The 19,432-nt window shown below is 47.7% G+C and overlaps 1 protein-coding gene across 3 annotated transcripts in view; it reads left to right on the top strand.

Annotated features, from left to right (window-relative positions):
• RAMP1 (receptor activity modifying protein 1) overlaps positions 1-19,432 on the top strand; it is a 69,016-nt gene that overhangs the window by 32,647 nt on the left and 16,937 nt on the right. For 2 of the 3 annotated variants that reach the window (XR_014491525.1, XM_083355063.1), the window contains exons 2-3: positions 15,941-16,076; positions 16,543-16,611. Coding sequence is in view for 1 of the 3 variants with exons in the window: in XM_083355063.1 (XP_083211189.1) it covers positions 15,941-16,076; positions 16,543-16,611 (205 nt within the window). In the remaining 2 variants the exon portion in view is untranslated. The remainder of the gene's footprint in view (positions 1-15,940; positions 16,077-16,542; positions 16,612-19,432) is intronic. The other variant, XR_014491524.1, reaches the window with a different exon arrangement.

Below are 19,432 nucleotides of genomic sequence, written 5' to 3'. Positions count from 1 at the left end.
AATTAGATAGCTTTCGCTGTAGTTCTTTTCAGGATCTTATCTTTCTCTCAGAAGCCCCAGGCTGTTCTTTCGCAGCACGCTAGTTGTGGCCACCATTTTGAATTCCAGCTTACAAGCAGCTGGCTGAGAGGAGGCTGTTCATCAGAAAGCCTCTGCTGCCTTTTTAAGTATGCTGATAGCATCAGAGGCACGTAAAGACTCTCAGAACTGCCTGCCTTCTCTCCTGAATTAAGGGGGAAGGACTGGTTCCTTCTCTTTTTTCACTACCAGCAGTAGTGGCCGCCATTTTGGGCACCATGATCGCATTGCTTTTCCTCTGAAAACGCTTGTGCAGCCTTCTTTGCTAGCTTCTGAGAAGGGGGGGGTTAGATTTCACACACACCCCTAAAAAACCCCACAGACTTCAAAGGTGTTTACCTTGCCTTCCAGCTCAGGGAGGTTGGTCTCTGAGCCTCTGGTCAGTTCTCAGGGGTCTTTTTTCAGGCTCTTCCTCTCCCAATCATTGCAGAGGGTTCTGAGTTCAGATCCCTTCTGACTGTAGCACAATGAGAAACTTGCCCGAAACTTTTCAAAGTGGATGGTCAAGTACAGGAGGCTTCAAATGTAGCTCTAGGCCTCAACCTAGCTGTCTCATTGTCCATTCCAACAGAAGACGTGTGTTGGCTGTGCCATTCTTGGCCTCGCCACCACCAACTAGGACTAGTGAGCTGGCTGTTATCACTGAGGTGATCTGCCTCCACAGTAGACTTGGCCTGTGCTCCAAAGGTGCTTCAACTGGTGTTAAGTCCATCAGGAGCTTTGCAGGTGTGCCAGTTGTCCATTAAGTTGGTCCTGCAGCCACCATTGCCATAGAGTACTTATTGATCCCTGGGAGTGGCACACAGCCTCAGATCAGTACTCTGCTCCTCTGTTTGAGATCCATCTCAGCATTCCACTGAGATATCTCCCAATTGTGATGGCAGACAACACTGCACCTCAGGCTTCACATGGTCCCCCCAACACTCCTGCGCACTCAAAGCATAAGTCCTCCAAAATGGAGGCTGCTGGAAAGCTCAAGGCCAAAGCCAAGGCCATCTCTGGCAAAAGGTCCTCCAAGGCGGCAGAAAAAGAGGCCAGCAGGAAGCACCAGGCCTTAGAAAGACAGTTTGCCAAGGCCCAGAAACAGGGTACAATGGGCGCTGAACAGGTCTCCTCCTCTGGCAGAGGACTCTGTATTTGGGCCACAGCTTGCTCCTCCCTCATCTTCCCAAAGGGTCTGGTCTCTGGAGGGGGATGATGATGACCAACCTTATCTTCCCAGGGCTGAGCAAGAGGAGATGGTTTCCTTTACCCAGGGACCAGGTATCCGACTGATGCCTCCAGTCCCCAGAGCAATGCAGTCCAGGCCCGAGGCCACCTTTACCCCCAGAGTAGCTGGTCCTTGGCCCTCAGAGGCTCAGGGAGTGTGGTCGCCGGAGCAGTTTCAGGCTCTGATCTCCCAGGCAGTCACCCAGGGATTGTCCTTACAATGTCAACAAAGGTATGCACCCGAATTGGTGGCCTCAATGGTGGCCTCTCCCCCAGTTGGGAGAATCAGAACATTCTGACCCTATTTCTCCCACCCGGTCTCCTTGCAGCGGAGTATCTTTTTCTGAGGAATACAACCCAATGGAAATGCTGCTCTCAGAGGATGAGGATCTTACTCTGGACCCTCCTCCCTTTGTTGGTTTATTCAATCCAGCGCTCTTTAAATCTCTGCTTCATAAGGCCAGCGCTACTGCTAAGATTGGTCCTGACCAGGTTCCCCATCCTGTTCCTTCCACCAGCCAAGACGCAAGGCCGGTATTTTCAGAGCATGTGGTCACTGAGCATCACATCCCCTGTCCCCCTCTGTTCCTCAACACGGTACAGAAACAATGGGGAACACCTGGCACTTTTCCCTTTCCAGGGGGGATGGACAAGAAGCTCTTTAATGTTGACCCGGTCTTGTCAGAAGTGCTAGAGTGCTTCTGTGGATAAACCTCTGACTCCACTCTTCTCCTCCATGGTGTCCAGTGATATGGCTGAGACCTTGAAGGCAGAGGACAAGAAATCTGAACTTTCCTTCTGCAGGACCCACCAGGCCTCAGCATGGGCGGCGAGGGTGGCCACATCCACCTCTTTCTTTGCCAGAACCTCCTTTCTCTGGTTCCACCAACTTCAGGCCAGAGTACCCCCAGAGGAAGTCCAAATGCATCAGGACTTAGCCAAGTTAGTGTCTGCTTCGGAATACATGGCGGATGCATCTCTACATGCTGCCAGGTTCTCTTCTAGGGCCATAGCCTCCAATGTTACCACTCACAGACTCCTGTGGCTCAAACATTGGCAAGTGGATGTTAAATCCAAGTGGCGCTTGGCAGCTTCCCCTTACTGTAGTGGTCAGCTTTTTGGGGAGGCCTTGACACCTTATTTGGTGGAAAACAAGGTCAAGTGTAAGGTGATGTCTCATCTTCTTAGGCGGGCAGATAGACGGCCTACCCCGTACGTCCACAGACAGTTTTTCCAGTCAGGGTCAGGAACGGAGTTTGCTCAGCCCTCCCGTTCCTCCCCTCCCAGGTCTGACCATCAATTCGACTGACTGGGGACCATAGACAGACCCAGGACGCAATTCCAAGCAAAGTGGCCCTTTCAAGGCACAGAATTGGGCGTCCCTTCAGAAGGTCTAAATGACTTCAGGGCAGTCTCCCCAATTGGTGGCAGACTGACGTTCGTTCGAAAATGGGAGACCACCACCACAGATGCTTGGGTCCTCAACACTATAAGGAGTGGTCTGTCCCTAGAATTCATGTCCGTCCCCCCAGAGCATGGACATATCTTGTCCTCTATCAAAAAATGCAGTCAGGAAGGCTCTCATGTCAGACGCTATTCAGCACGTCTTAGAAATAAGGGCCATAGAACCAGTTCTGGATGGGTAGCTAGGAAAGGGGTTCTATTTCATCCTCTTTGTTGTTCTGAAGACATCTGGAGGATGGAGGGCAATACTCGATCTAAAGGGGCTGAACGCTCATCTCACATACAAGAAGTTCAGGATGCAAACACTACAGTCCATCTTGGCTAGCATCAGAAGGGGAGACTTCCTGACGTCCATCGACCTCACAGATTCCCATCCTTCCCACCCACCAGAGGTTCCTCAGGTTTTGCTACAAGAATCACCATTTCCAGTACAGATCCTTACCATTCAGCCTTTCATCGGCCCCAAGAGTGTTTACCAAGATCTTGGTGGTGCTGACCGCGCATTTGAGGTCTGTCCCCGTACGCATCCAGTGCTATCTGGAAGACATTCTCATCCAGTCTCTATCGGTCCAGGCTGCTCAATCGGACCTGGATTTGTCTATCAAGACCCTCCAGGACCATGGGTTCTCGGTGAACTTTCAAAAGAGCCAGACTGTTCCCTCAACCCGCCTTCTTCATTTGGGCACGGTCATAGACACTGAACTATGTAGGGTCTACTTATCTCAGGAACGTCAGGACAGCATCAGAGCCCTGGTCCTTCGGGTCTAGAGGGAGCGTGTAGTCACCCTGGCCGTTCTTTCCCAACTGTTAGGAAAGTTGGTATCCTGCATGGGAATAGTCCCATGGGCCAGACTACATTCAAGGGACCTGTAATGGTTCTTGCTCCCATTTCAGAGACTGGGCACCAGCTCCTCCAATCAAAGGGTAAGCATTCCATCTCAGACCCTACACTCTCTCCAGTGGTGGATCTCACCAGCGGTAGCTGGGGCTCTTTGTTCCAGGAGCCAGTTTGGATCACCCTGACTACGGACACCAGCCTGTGCACATCTAGGGTCTCATTTGGCTCAGGGCTGGTGGTCCCGGTCCAAACTACAGCACAACATAAATTGGTTGGAGCTCAGAGCCATGCATCTGGCCCTACGCCACTTCCACAACAGGGTGGCGAGACAACATGTCCTGGTCCTCATGGACAACATGGCAGCAAAAGCCCATGTGAACCAGCAAGGGGGTACCCGTTCCCTTATGGCCAAGGCCCTACTGTTGGGCTCTTGGGCAGAGACCAACGTCTCATCACTCAGGACCGAGCACATCTCAGGGGGAGGCAAATCAGCAGGCAGACTTTCTCAGCAGGTCGACAGTGGATCATTCCGAATGGCACCTCCATCCTGGTCTCTTCGAGGAGATATCGGAGAGGTTCGGTCAGCTGGTACTGTATCTGTTTGCTTCTCCAGTGAATTCCCAGTTTCCAAGGTTTTTCTCCTGGTTTCCCTCTCCAGGGGCAGAGGGAATGGATGTCCTCCGCAGCCCTTGGCCCGGGGGCTTACTGTATGCCTTTCCGCCTCTCCCTCTGATCCCGACAGTCATCCACAAGTTACTGTAAGAGCAGGCAGAGGTGATACTTGTTGCACCACACTGACCAAGATGGCCGTGGTTGCCAACCTTGTGAGTCTGTCAGTCTCTTCCCCCATGGAGGATTCCTCCAGATCGTGTTTCAGTCAGCCAGGGAGCTCTGCATCATCCAGAACCCCAGTGGCTCCAGTTGACCGCCTGGCACTTGAGCGGTGGCTCCTGACACATGAGTCTTATTCAATGAAGGTAATTATGATGATTCAGGCCTCCAGACGGCCTACAACAAACAGGATCTATGACTCCACTTGGAAGAGTTTCTGTAGTTGGTGTGCAAATAACCAGTTAGATCTTTTGGCTGTTACTATCCCGAGGATCTTTGACTATTTAGTGTAGGGGCTCAACAAGGACTTGGCACCCAATACCATGTGCCGACAAATGGCAGCTGTCTCCACCATATTTACATGGGGTAATTCAGAGGCTTTGGCTCAACATCCTATGGTATGCTCATTTATCAAAAGAGCAACCAACACCGAGCCTCTAGTAGTTCACCGGTATCCCTCTTGGGATTTGTCACAGGTCTTGCAGGCCCTTACCTCTCCTCCATTTGAACCAATCAGGGCCTGTACTCTGCGGTTTTTGACAATTAAGGTGGCCTTTTTGATAGCTGTCACATCGGCTAGACACATTTCTGAATTGGCAGCTCTCTCTGTCAGACAGGACTTATGCGTTTTTCACACTAACAGGGTGGTCCTTCGATTGGATCCCTCCTTTATTCCTAAGCTCAATACCTTGTTTCATAGAGCGAAGGAAATCATTTTGCTGGATTTTTGTCCTCATCCATTTCATGCCTTGGAATGGAAATGGCATGCTCTTGACGTCAGCAGGGCTTTACACCACAATATTAAGCAGACACCATCTTTTCGCAAATCAGACGCCCTCTTTTTTTCCTTTCAACCCTCTACTATGGGGTGGAAGGTTTCTGCCTCTACTATAGGCAGCTGGATCAGGGCTTGTAGGGGTGTACCAATCTCATTCCCTGTCATTTCCCAGGTGTATCACTGCTCACTCAACTCGTAGTGCTGCAACTTCTGCGGCTTGGGCGACACAGGCGTCCATTGAGGACATGATCCTCGCCTTCCCCTTTCATGAGGCATTATAAACTGGATAGGTTTGCCTCCGCAGACGCCTCATTTGGCTGGAGAGTGCTGCTGTCAACACTGCTAACATTGAATGTTATTGCTTGACAAGAGACGAAGAAGTAGCTATTTCATGTTAAACTTGTGTATTGCTTTAAGACTTGTGTATTGCTTTAGTTTAAGGTTAGGAGAGGGAATGAGTAGGATTGCACCTTTCAAGGCCATCTCTAATTAAGAAGATAAGGCCTTGGTGGATTTTCTAATGGAAGGGAAACTGATTCTTTAAATTAATTGGAGAATATGATTAATGACAAAATTAGAAAGGTGGAGAATTGTGTTTTAATATATTGTGGAAGGGGCGGAGATTTCAGATTCCAGCTTCCTTCGAGCAAGCATTTGCCGGTGTATTAAGCTAATAAAGGACTTTTAAGGTAAACAATGCTTCAGAGTCATTTGAAAAGCCCATACATCGGAAACTTGACATCAAGCTGGAATCCACACTACTTTGTAAACTAATTAGGGAGTCCCGACCTCCTGTTGCTGTCTCCAAGTTTGGGAGGCAGTCCGGCAAAGAGTTGGGGAAGATCCCATAATGGAGAGAGTAATATTGCCTGAAGCCAGCTTCCTGGCACCAGCAGCCACCCCAGTGGGGGAAGGGCCAGCGAGGAAGCCAGCAGGGAAACAGTTTCAGCAATCCTCCCAGACCCAAACAACCAGGAGAATTGGTCTGGTCGTCAGAGCGGATTAAGCCCAGCGGAAACTCCAGGAGCCTTGGAGCAGCCAGGCCAGCTGAGATTGAATACTCGGGTGAGTGGAAAATCATGTCTGCAGATCAGACTGCTTGCCAGACCCAGGAGCCCCCTGCCAAGCCCTCCAGACCCATAGAGACAAAGGACCCCAGCCTGGGGCCTCTGCAGCAATGGGAGGTTGGGTGAAAGGCCAACAACCTCTGAGCTTGCCCCAGCCTTGTAAAAGCTGGTGCAGAAGCCTGGAGATCAGGAGCTGGTGGGAGGACAACAGCAAGGGTGGTAGCAGCAGGACCCAAGCATGCAACCCCTGAACGTACAGCAGGACCAGTGGGGCCAGGAGCAGGGGGCCCCCTGGCAGCCATTAAATCAGCAACCAGAGTGGGGCCAGCAGCAACTGAAGACACAACAACAGCAGTGAGGGCCCTGGCAGCTGGTGAATCAACAACCAGGAGGGGACCAGCAGCAGTGGGGCCCCCATCAACCGTTGATCCAACAACCAAGGGGGGGAACAGTAGCAATGGAGGCCCCAGCAGCCATTGAACCAACAACTAGGGTGGGGCCAGCAGCAATGGGGCCCCCAGCAAGCAATGATGAGCCCACCTTTCAAAGCAACCTTCGATGGGGACCCAGAGGAACTGATTTTCTTCCTCAACCACGTACGCTCTCATTTGAGTAGCTGGGCCCATCTCTACCCGGACTCAGGTGCGATGGTCAATGTGATTACATCCAACCTAGATGGAGAAGCATCTGAATGGTTGAACAATTTATATAATGAGCAGGCCCCTGAATTGGAGGACCCCCACCTTTTTCTCCTGGGACTGAGGGAAAGATTTGAGGACCCATCCATTGCCCTCAAAGCGGAAGAGCAAATCCATAAGATAAAGCAAGCTGGCCAAACTGCCCTAGAGTACGTGCGGGAGTTTTGAAAGATGGCAGGTCGGATAGAGATGTCCTGAACAATCAATAATTCATCTTTTTAGAGAAGGGTTAGACGACCAGCTTTCTCAGTCATGTAACTACCGAGCTGTACCCGACCTGCTGCATGAATGGTACCAGGCAGCAGTGAAATTAGATGTCCAGCTCACCTGCTATAAAAAGCTTCCCCCCACCTGAAGCTGCGCCAAAACCAGGATCCAGATGGCTACCACCCCCCCCCGAAAACCCCCAACAGCTGCTACTGCTGAAAGATCTAGACCACCTGCAGGTCTGCTAATCAAGTGGTTTCGATGTGGACAGCAGGGACATCGAGCAGCAAACTGCCCAGTACCTTACCCACAACAACAGAGTAGACCAGATCCAACAACGAGGAAGAAACCCGCACAGCAGCCATTGAGAGAAAATTCCAACTGGGCCACCCAGGAGCCCATTACCCAGGTTACGTCCCCCACCCAGGAGGACACTGGCCCACCGACCGGACCGACCCCCACTTTACCCAGTTTTGACAGCAAAGATGAAGGGGAGAATGACCCGATGGTGAGTCGATGCATCCTACCTTTTTTATTGCCTGCTAAACTCATAATCCCTAAGTCAGGGGCACAAGTAGACCTGAAAGTGCTACTCGATACCGGCTGCTCCCGATGCATCATTAGCCTGTCATGTGCCTTGAGACTGGGCATACGGGCCAAGCCGTTCTCCAAACGAGAACGAGCAAGCCGATGGCTCCCTAATGGGAGGGACTTTAGTCATGCAATTAAGGGAGCCCTTACGCCTGGAAATAGGCGAGCACTGGGAGTTTATTCGCTTTGTGGTAGCTCCAAAGAAGTCTTGAGACTGTGATCCTAGGACTAGCTTGGCTAGACAAATGGAAGCCATTGATCTGATGGGAAAAAGTAATGAGAACTGTGAGATTACCCATAGAGCCCGATCCCCCCATTGATTCAACAGATGTTACAGGGGATTTTAGTCCACCCAATGAGCAAGCGAACATGGCTGCCTTACAGCCACCTGGCAAGCCACTCATCCACAGCGAGTACCAGGACCTAGCGGAGGTGTTTAGTGAAAAAGAATGCAATATCTTGCCTCCTCACGGTCCCAATGATTGTTCCATCGAACTGTTACCAGGGGTCAAACTCCCCTGACCAAGAATATACACTATGTCCCCCCTTGAAATGGAGGAGATGCAGTGATATGTGGATACAAACCTAGCGAGGGGATTCATCAAACAGGCCAAGTCTACTGTGGGAGCCCCTGTGTTGTTCAAGGAGAAAAAAGATGGGTCTCTTCATCTCTGCATGGACTATAAAGGTTTAAACGCTGTGAGTGTGGAAAATAAATACCGTCTCCCCCTCCTGAAAGACTCGCTAAGCCACCTGGCAAAGGGGAGCGTCTTCACCAAGTTAGACCTGAGAGAAGCATATTACCGGGTAAGAATAAAAGAGGGGGATGAGTGGAAGACAGCCTTCAACTGCCCCTTGGGGAGCTACCAATTCAAAGTCATGCCATTTGGACTGCAGGGGGGCCCAGCCGTATTTATGCAGTTGATTAATGAGGTCCTACATGAACACCTGTACAAAGGGGTCCTAGTATACCTTGATGACATCCTGATATAGAGCACGAATATGACTGACTATATAAAACTGGTCAGAGAAGTGTTAAAGAAACTATTGAATGCCAAACTTTATGTCAAATTGTCAAAATGTGAATTTCACCAAACCCAATTAGATTATCTTGGCTATAGAACCTCCAATGAGGGTATCAAAATAGACCCAGCCAAAGTAAAAACCATAATTGAATGGCAGCCCCCCAAAACCCACAATCAGCTCCAAAGCTTCCTAGGGTTTGCCTACTTCTACCTGGTGGCGAGTATCCAGTCTCTGTTGCTTTCAAAGAAGGCCTCTTCAGCTGGCTCCTTTTTGATTGCTTAGGGTCTCCACTAGGCAGGGCCCACTCAGATGACCAGATGAGTTCTTTAGTCTTTGGTGTTGCCCCTGTTGCCGAAGCACCCGAGACAGTGCTTTCACACAGCATGATGGCCTGTGCTCCATCCATCGATGTACCAGCTGTGGCTGCAGTGCTGGTGTCATAGTTTTTCTTCTCCATATTGGGATCTTCCCGAGTCTTTGTCAGCCTCCTTTCTACTACAGGTAGGTGACTGGAGCTCAGGACCCTGTAATTTTAAAGAAAAAGGTAGTTTTGAGTTAATGTCATGGTTCCGATAGATGAAACCAGTAAAAGAACTTCAAGGCAAGAATTCTTCCTTAAAGAACATTTTATTAGGAAACAGACTATTGGCACTTACATAGTTGAACCCAAAACTGAGATTCTTTCCCCCAGATACAAAGTAACAAGTTACAATTCTCATCCCACAAATGCTGTCATATGTCACATTCCCCAATTAACGCATGACACTGGCTTTTCTCACCGGCCCCTCAGCCCGCCAAAACCTTATCAGACCATGTCCTTGAGTTCCCACACTTCTACAATGTTATGGCTAGCTAAACTCTCAAGCATTTACCTCATCCCCCCTTCTACATTCTGAACTCTAAAAGAATAGGAAAGGCACGCTAGAAGCAAAAGTAAAAATGGCTGTTGATTCTCAGCTGTCAGAGCGACAACATCCATTGTCACAGTGTTGACAATGATCAAGGAGAGATTCAACCTAGAAATAAGGAGAAATTTTCTGATAGTGAGAACAGTCAACTAATGGAACAGTTTGCCCTCAGATGTTGTCGGAGTTTCATCACTGAACTGGACTGCCATCTGTCAGAAATGGTGTAGGATTTCCTCCTTGGGTGGGGGGTTGGACTAAATAATCTACAAGATCCCTTCCAACTCTGTTATTATGTTATAGGAAACTGGGAGGGGGGAAAGACAGTTTGATGAACAGTAGAGGAATGCAGAACCAGCTAATGCCAGTTTGGTATGCTGGTAGCCATGGATAGGAAGATATTTGACAGCTGTGGAAGATATTACAGAGGGTGGTGAGCACAGCACAAAACATCGTGGGCTGGCCCCTGACACCACTGGATGCCGTTGCCAGGGCCCGCTGCCTTGGAAGAGTGAGTAAAATTTTCAGGAACGACTCATATCCTGGTTGGTACCTCTTTACTCTCCTACCATCGGGTAGGAGATATAGAAGTATAGCCAGCCACACCAACAGGCTGAAGAACAGTTTCTATCCATGGGCTGTCAGGCTCCTGCACGGGACATAGCTATGTTATTTCCTTGTGAGGCCAGTGTGTTGTGCAATTAGCTCATATGATGTAACAAGATGGTGGGTTTGTTGTCACTGTGAGTTGGGGGGGGCACAAAGGGAGTTGTACTTTGATAATAAAGGTTCATTCATTTATTCACACAAGACTGTACACCCTGAGAAAGAATGTGGATTACCCTAAACATCTCAGTGTTCTCAAAACACCTGGACTCATATTGGCTGAAGATGGACTAGCCATGGGAGAAGGGCTGAGGTATGAAGGAAACTTTCTGTATCATTTGAGCATGGGAAATTCAGTTCTAGCCTGGCTTTACTGCAGCCAGTATCTTTTAGTAAAATAACCTATCACTTCAATCAAATGGAGTCGAGGATATTTCTTTCCTAAGGGATCAGACTGGGATAGGTCTGAGACATGCATCATGTATCTTTTTCTTCTTTTCCTTATGGAGTGGAGGATCTTTCTTTCCTAAGGGATCAGACTGGGGCAGGTCTGAGACATACATCATGTATCTTTTTCTTCTTTTCCTTTCATTCCTTATTTCATATTCTTTACCATTTATTTATCTTACATTTTTAGTTTCAGTCTTCCATATGCCAAAGTTATTGCTATAAATTTTACCAAAAATTTTACCCTTTGCTGCTTACCATGTGATCAATTCAAGCTCTATTCTTTAGGAAAAGGAATAAAGAATAGTCTAGGCTATCAGCTTTGTTGTATTGTGCCTCATGCACCACTCACTGCCAACAGTCTCCTTTATTCTGTGAAAATTAGGATCTTTAATCTAAAGATTTTTAGAAATAGTGTCAATAATAAGGTGTCAATAGTAAGAAACCTTACTATTGACTATATCCCCCTAGCTTAAAGATATGTACACCATATTGGCAAATATAGGAAACTTACCAATATTTTTTTATGAAATTTAGAGGCTGCCCAACTGCAGAATACTAAAATTGGAAAATAACAATAAAGAAAATCTCATGCATCAGGACCAATGTACTCTCTGTAAAGGAAGATTCTACCCCAAGGCCTGGGAAAACAGCTAGGTTTTTAAAGACTTCCAGAAAATCAATGTGGTGGGAAAGAAACAGATCTCTAGTAGCTAAAACTCAAGAGATATGAATCAACAATTCAATATAAACCAGAAGTAATCTAGATTTTAGATTTCATCATGTGCATTTCATGTAATCCTATTATTCCTTAGAAAGAAACCTCTGAAGCTGTGAATACTGATAAGGCATTGTTGTTCTGTAGCAGGGGTGTCAACCTCAATTTCATTGAGGGCCGCATCAGTATTATGGTTGCCCTCAAAGGGCCGGGTGGGCGTGACCAAGTGGGCGTGACCGAGTAGGTGTGGCTGAGTGGGCGTGGTCAGCTCAATGCTGCTCACTCAGCGCAGCTGACTCAAGATACCTGGTCAGGAAAGAACAAGTTGCACCGGCTAATTTGATGTGGGGACAACTCGTTGCCCCACAAGCTCTTCACCTCCTCAAACTTCTGCAGCCAAGCATGTGCACACACACATGCACACAGACTGCATTCCAAGTTTAGGAACTTTTATCCACAGAGCATCCTCTGTGGATAAAAGTTCCTAAACTTGGAATGCAGTCTGTGTGCATGTGTGTGTGGCCTTCATCCCAAGCCCAGGCATGATTGGTATTTTGTTAGCTCAGATATAGATATTCTCCTAGTCTCCAAGCTTGGAGAGAGAGAGAGAGAGAGAGAGAGAGAGAGAGAGAGAGAGAGAGAGAGAGAGAGAGAGAGAGAGAGAGAGAGAGAGAGAGAGAGAGAGAGAGAGAGAGAGAGAGTGTGTTCCTTCTTCTGCCTTGACAGATCTCTGGAGAGCAAGAGGAAGCAGGGAGCAGCACTTCCCAGTCCTGCATGAGGGGGGCTGGCCCTTCTTGAAAGGGAATCCCCATTTCCAATCATGCGTGGTCATGATGCTGGCTTGTTGGAGCAGCCTTCCCTCATGCAGCTTCCCTGCCACCTTCTGCTCCTCTCCAGAGATCTTTCAAGGCAAAAGAAGTTGGAGGAAACTGCTTCCTGGAAACTTTTGCCACATCAGCATCATGGTTGCCTTCAAAGGGCCAGTTGCATGTAAGACTATTGTGTTGTATTAGTTCAGAAGTGTATTATGTCTAAGAGTGGGGCAAAAAGGAGTAAAATTTCAAATATAACAAATAAGTTATTTATTTCAAATAAATCTGGAGATCTCTTGCTTGCGGGCCAAGGTTCAAGTGAATGGCAGTTTAAAGCTTTGCCTGCCAGATGCCAAATGGTGCTTACCACTGCCTGTTGTGAGAAGGGTCAGTGTTCTGGGTTCATTTATGCTGATGCATGCTTTAGTTATGGGCACAATGGTATCCGGCTGCCTTTTTTTATTTTTTAACTACATTTACATCTTGCTTGCACAAATATAATGCCCTCTCCCTTAGCAAGTAGGGGGAACAAATGGCTGCTTTGTAGTTCCTGAGGTCCCATCAGGTACATAGTGTTGAGAAATGCTCCTATTTCACTGCAGCAATTTAGACATTCAGAACACAGAAAAGGAAGCCCATGAATCAGATATCATCGATTAGATACCTTGAAGAGCGAGAAAAGGCCCTTTGAACACCCTTGGGAAAGGTCTGCAGCTGCCTTTGGCTGGAGAATTGGGGGGGGGCTCATCTGAATCCCAAAGGTAAAGCTCTGTTTGGAATTAATTGGGTATTCCGTTGGATGGTAGGCCAAGACTTGCTAATAACCTGTCCCATATAAGTTTGAAAGATCAGGTGCTGGAATTTGCCAAAAAGAAAGCCTAAGTAAACTGATACGGTTGGGCCTCCCTGGCTGCAAAGCCAAAGGTACAGTTGGGGCTGTTGCTGTGCAGAACTGTGTTTATCCTAAAGACCTTCAGGTCGCTAGAACAGACTAGAATAGACTGTAGCTTGCTTTTGAAAAGCCCCAAAGACAACACAGCAGTAAAAATCTCTGCTGGGCCTCGGAATGCCGTCTTCCTTCAGGAGCTTAGCTGGTGGCACACAATGCCTGCTTAGCCCCTAGGAGCCGAGGAAGGTGTTCCTTTGGGCTGCCCCTCTCCCCTCCCCCTGGGAAAGCTGTGCTCCACGGGGATCTGAGAATGGTGCTTAGCTTCTAAGTTATTATTTAAGATTTTATTTTGAGGGGTGCCTTATTAAAATGACACGGGCTCCTCTTTTTTTTTTTTGCTACCTTGTACTTTGAATATTTTTTAATAAAATATTTAATTTCCTGATAGCAGAGTAGGGAGCTATTTCTTTCAGTCTGCTCAGGAGATTTGATCTTACAGCTTGGCCCCTTCTTAGCAACATATCTATATTCTGTGCCACGCCGAGCCGCTCGTTGACTCTGGCAGCATCCCGGAGCTGGCTCTGCCTCAGCTGATGGGCCGCAGTTCGCAGGGTCCGCTCATCAGGCTGCCAGGCTTCCTGGCAGCACATCCCGCAGGGGAGGTCTGCTAGGGAGGCGGCAGTCAAGCGTTGTTTCCCTCCTCGTGCGTGTGTGTGTGTGTGTGTGTGTGTGTGTGTGTGTGTGTGAGACCTGCGGAAACGGCTGGTAGAGGTGGCGGCAGTCCGGCGTTTGCGTTTTTTTGTGTGTCGAGCCCCGTGGGCCCGACACACAGGAAGGGGGGAATGCCGGAATGCCGCTTCCCTACCAGCCATTCCCGTGGGTCTGACACACACACGCACGCACGAGGGGGAGAAACAACGCTGGACTGCCGCCGCCTCTACCAGCTCTGCAAGCCTCTGCTGCCTTCTCTCCGCTGCCTGGCCCGAACGAAGGGTCGTCCCTTCATTCGGGCCAGGCTGCTGAGAGAAGGGAGTGGCAGAGCCTTGCAGAGCTGCTCCCTTCGGCTCCTCTTTGTTCAGGCCAGGCAGCGGAGAGAAGGGGCAGCAAAGGCTTGCAGAGCTGGTAGAGGCGGCGGCAGTCCAGCGTTTCCCCCCCTCATGCATGCGTGCGTGTGTCAGACCCACGGGAATGGCTGGTAAGGAAGCGGCGTCCCCCCCTCCTGTGTGTCAGGCCCACGGGGCTTGACACACAGAGAAACGCAAATGCCGGACTGCCGCCACCTTTACTAGCCATTCCTGCGGGTCTGACACACACATACACATGCACGAGGGGGGAAACAACACCGGACTGCCACCTCCCTAGCAGACCTCCCCTGCGGGATGTGCTGCCAGGAAGCTGAGAGAAGGGGGCGGTGGGGGCTTGCAGAGCTGCTCCCTTCGGCTCCTCTTCGGACCAGGCAGCTGAGAAAAGGGGGCGGCAGAGCGGATCCCCATACGGGGGGGGGATACCTCTGGGTCCCTGCACAAACAGAGACAGGGGCGGTGCACCAATGGCTTGGACTTGTTGCCAAGGTTAGCCGGCCTGGCAGGCACCACAGGGGAATCTCTTATAAGGTCTGCCGGCCGTGGCACGGCAAAAGGCAGGGGCTGACGGGGAAGCTTCTAAGACCCCTGTGGACCCCCACCCCAGGCTAGCAGAGGTGGCGGTGCAGCAGGGCAAGGGGAGACCTGCCGGGCAGGGAAGAGGCAGGCCCCCCGGGGCACCCCAAGACTGGCCGCCCCCACCCGCGTAGCAGGTAGAAAAAGGGCCCACTCACCTTTCCAGTCCTCCAGTCTCTTCCTCCGCTGCCCCCACGTGCAGTCTGAAAAAGCAAGTTCAACCAATCAATTCAAACTTTGCAAGGGTTTTTTTGTGAGCAGTTTGAATTGATTGATTGAACTTTTTGAGTCTCACTATTTTTTCCGGAACTGCACATGGTGGAGGAGGACTGGGAGACGCAGGAGACGGCTCTGGCCAATGAGCTGTCGAGGGGCTAATGATCTGCAAATGTTGCTGGGCTCTACCAGCCCACGTGCACTTGCCTCCTACTGAGCAGGTGCTCAGCTGGGCCGGCGCCAAGGTGGTGGGGGCCGGACCTTGGTAATTTCCAGGAGAGTTGTGTGGGCCGGATTCAATCGTATGGCGGGCCGTTTCTGGCCTGCGGGCCTTGTGTTTGACATGTCTGTTCTGTAGGAAGAGAGAAAACTTCTTTGGAATTAATATACACATCTATAGCTGACTGTGTCAGATTGGATATGCTTGTTTCTAACCTTTACAAAAACGCCCTTTATAGGAATGTTCCTTGTACTAGAATTTTGAACAATTCTGAGAGATTTGTTACATTCTTCAACTTCTGAGTAAAATTTGTTACTCAGTAAGATTATCTTACTGAAATTTCAGTGCGGTATCTTTTGATTTTGCTTTTATGAATATGTTAATAAATACCACAAAACTACTATTTTTCCATACAATCAAATTTAGAAAAATTGTGATGTTTTAGTCACTGCATTATAATTTACATTTATTAAAACTATTTGATGACTCTAGACATCTACCTGTAATATTTCATTTCTCTGAAATGATTATTTACTCAAGAATAAGCAACAATGTTTAGATGACAGAAAGAGATCTATTTGGGATAAAAAATTGGTAATTTTTATACTGACCTGAATCAAGAATTTCATTCTATCCTTATCTTGTTTTAAAAATCTTTCTAACTTTCCTCTTTCTATTTTAGCCCATCATTTTATTGTGGTCTCTGCATGCCATGGATCTTATGGACAATTAATTGAGGACTTTTGTCTCAGCAAATTTAAATCTGACATGGAAACTCTCAGGAAGACACTGTGGTGCGATTGGGATAAGACTTTGGAGTGAGTATCAAATAATCAAATGTATTTTTTTCTTTTATACCTATAATTAGGATCATAATAGAATGACCCAGTTAAAAGGAACCTTCCAGATTATTTAGTCCAACCCTTTGCTCAGTGCCAGAGTCCACTAGATCACATTTTTAGATAGATAGATAGATAGATAGATAGATAGATAGATAGATAGATAGATAGATAGATAGATAGATAGATAACTTTTATTGTCATTTTTATTGTGGGCACGTTGCCACATATTAAAAATGAAATTTTGTTGCTTGCTCTCAAAAGTGTACACATACATAACACATTTAAACATACTAAGTACAACATATTGTAAACCTACATCCTTATATATAAATATTAATCACTGTCCATCTTGAATATATAGCGGAAAGAAGAAGCTTTAGAATTCATAAGGTTAACACTGTATGGAACAAATCTGTGACTGAATCTGGATGTTCTGCTTCAGATACCACGAAGCCTCCTCCCAGAAGGTAACAAAAAAACCATGTCGTGAAGAGCATATGTACTGTCCCAGGCAAGTTTGCAGACCCTGCTCAAGCAATGCTTATATGCTATGTCCTGAATGGGAGGGAATAGCCAATGATCTTTTCTGCCATCCTCACCACTCTCTGCACCACCTTCCTGTCTGAAGCAGTGATACTTCCAAACCACACAGTAATGCTGTATGACGATGCTCTCAGTCGTCTCTCTGTAGAAAGTGATAAGGACAGGGGAAGGAAGATGTGTTTTTCTCATGCAACACAGAAAATGCAAGTGCTGCTGTGCTCCCTTTACCAGTGTCTTGCTGTTGAGTGATCAAGCCAGTCTACTCACTAACTGCAAACACATAAATTTGATCCTGGTAACCATCTCCACAGGTGAATCATTAATACACACCTGCCTTTTCTAAAATCAACAAAGTTCTCTTTGGTTTTTCCAATGTTTAGAACTAGGCAGTTTTTCTTACACCAGTTCATGAAACCCTCAACCTCCTTGCGGTAATCACTCTCATTGTCATCTGAATAAGGCCCACTACTGTTGTATCATCTGCATACTACACAGTATGGTTGGTGGCAAACTAGCACAACAGTCATGGGTCAGCAACTGAACAGCAGCAGACTTGAGAACCTGTTCTCAAGAAAATGGTGTTAGAAATATTTGTTCCAGCTCACACATACTGGAGTGGGGCCTGTCAGTAAGATCAAGAATCCAGTTGCACAAAGGAGTGTTTAAGCCTAAAAGGCCCTGTTTGTCTACTAGATGCTGGAGAATGATTGCATTAAATGCCGAACTGAAGTTGACAAACAGTATACACACATGAGTATTTCTTTCCTCTTAAGTGCTCCAAGCTCAGATGGAGAACAGAAGAAATAGCATCCTCTGTAGAGCAATTTGGTTGGTAAGCAAACTGAAGTGGGTTAAATCCTGGTGGGAGGCTAGATACAATAATGTCCTTTATCAGCCTCTCAAAGCATTTCATAATGATGGATGTCAGTGCCACCGGGCGGTAATCATTAAGACTTGTAATTATAGACTTTTTTGGCTCTGGCAAAATAATGGCCATCTTAAAACACGATGGGACCACTGCCTGCTGCAAGACAAAGTAAAGTGATATAATTATTTCTTATGATCTAGACTCTATGTTCCAGTTAATGTGAGCCAAGAGAGAGTTTTTCTTTTTAGCAGTTGCCTCTTTAACTTTAATTCAATAAGCGTACTCAAATCCCTTTCACAAAGGAAGATCTCTACTATCTTATAGTTGTGCTTTTCATTTTATTACCTTGATGGAAAATTTTACACCTCTTCCTGTCAAATTCCAACTATTCATTTCAGCCCACTACTCAATATATATAGGTTATCAACGCTGCTAACATTGGATGTTCTTGCTTTGACAAAATATGAAGATGCAGCCAATTTCCCCTTAACTTGCATGTTACTTTAAGAGTTAGAATTAGATGATACTGGGGGGTAGGAGGAAGAATGTGTATGAGAATTAGTTAGACATAACAACATCATAGTAGAGTGTTTTTCAAGGTTGTTTGAAATAAGAGATGATAAGAAATGGGTTGGAGTACTGGAGGGAAGGTTTGCATTTCAAACTAATTGGAGAATGTGATTTTTGACTGTTAATTAGAGTATCAAATTGTGCTTTGATACTATGTGTTTACGGGAGGAGAATTCAGATTTCGGCTTCGACCATGTACGTGCCGATGGCATGCAACTTGAATAAAGATTCTTTAAGGTAAACAATGCCTCAAAGTCGGAACCATGACATTAAGCCGAAATCTACACACTTTCCAAACTATCTAGGGGTCCTGAGCCCCAGTCGCTTTCCCTAGACTTGGGGGATAAGCTGACAAAGATTTAGGGAAGATTTCATCATGGGGGAAGACAAATTCCTGGCAGCACCTGCTACCCCAGGGGAGGAAGTGATAGCAAACCTGTGGAGAAGGAGCTTTTGCAGGCCTCCCAGCTGATAGCAAAACCCAAGCAGCTAGGAGAGCTGATCTGGTCGTCAGTTTGGGACAAGCCCAGCAGAGACTCCAGATGCCTCTTGACGGCCTTGCCACCCTCAAGGGCTTCAAAGGCAGATGAGGTGGAGCTACCATGAAGGGATTCCCGCATATCGCATTCCCCAGACCGATGGAGAGCAGGGAAGACAATAGCAGCTCCCACCCAGACAGCAACCTTTGGGAGACCTCCGGCAACTCGGGAGGCCAGTACTGCTGATATTGCAACCACCACAGGGGGATTGGCTGTGGCCCCCAAACATACAACCTCTGGGAATATGGCAGCAGCCAGGTTGGGCCAGCAGCAACTCAGGGTGCAACAGCCACAGTGGGGATCCAATGCAGCCATTGTATCAGCAGCCAAGGTGGGACCACCAGCAACTGGGGATGCAACAGCCACAGTGGGGGCCCCAGCAGCCAATGATTGCTCCACCTCTCAGAGCAACCTTCAGTGAGGACCCAGAGAAGCTGATTTTTTTTCTCAATCAAGTGCACTCTCATTTGAACTGCTGGGCCTATCTCTACCCAGACCCAGGTGCTATGGTCGATGTGATTGCGTCCACCTTAGAGGGAAAGGCATCTGAATGACTGAAAAATTTATATAATGAGCAAGTCCCCAAATTGGAGGATCCCCACATCTTCCTCCTGGGACTGAGAGAAAGATTTGAGGACCCATCCATTGCCCTCAAAGCAGAAGAACAAATCCATAAGATAAAACAAGCTGGCAGGCCTGCCCTGGAGTACGTACGAGAGTTCCGCAAGTTAGCTGGTTGGATAGAGAGGTGGCCTAAGCAATCCCTAGTCCATCACTTCAGGGAAGGGTTGGACAATCACCTTTCTCAGGCC

The sequence above is a fragment of the Vipera ursinii genome (genome assembly GCF_947247035.1).
Source record: "Vipera ursinii genome assembly, chromosome: 2".
In the NCBI taxonomy this organism is placed as follows: domain Eukaryota; kingdom Metazoa; phylum Chordata; class Lepidosauria; order Squamata; family Viperidae; genus Vipera; species Vipera ursinii.
Note: the sequence above shows the minus strand (reverse complement) of the source record. Positions and strands in the feature narration are given on the sequence as shown.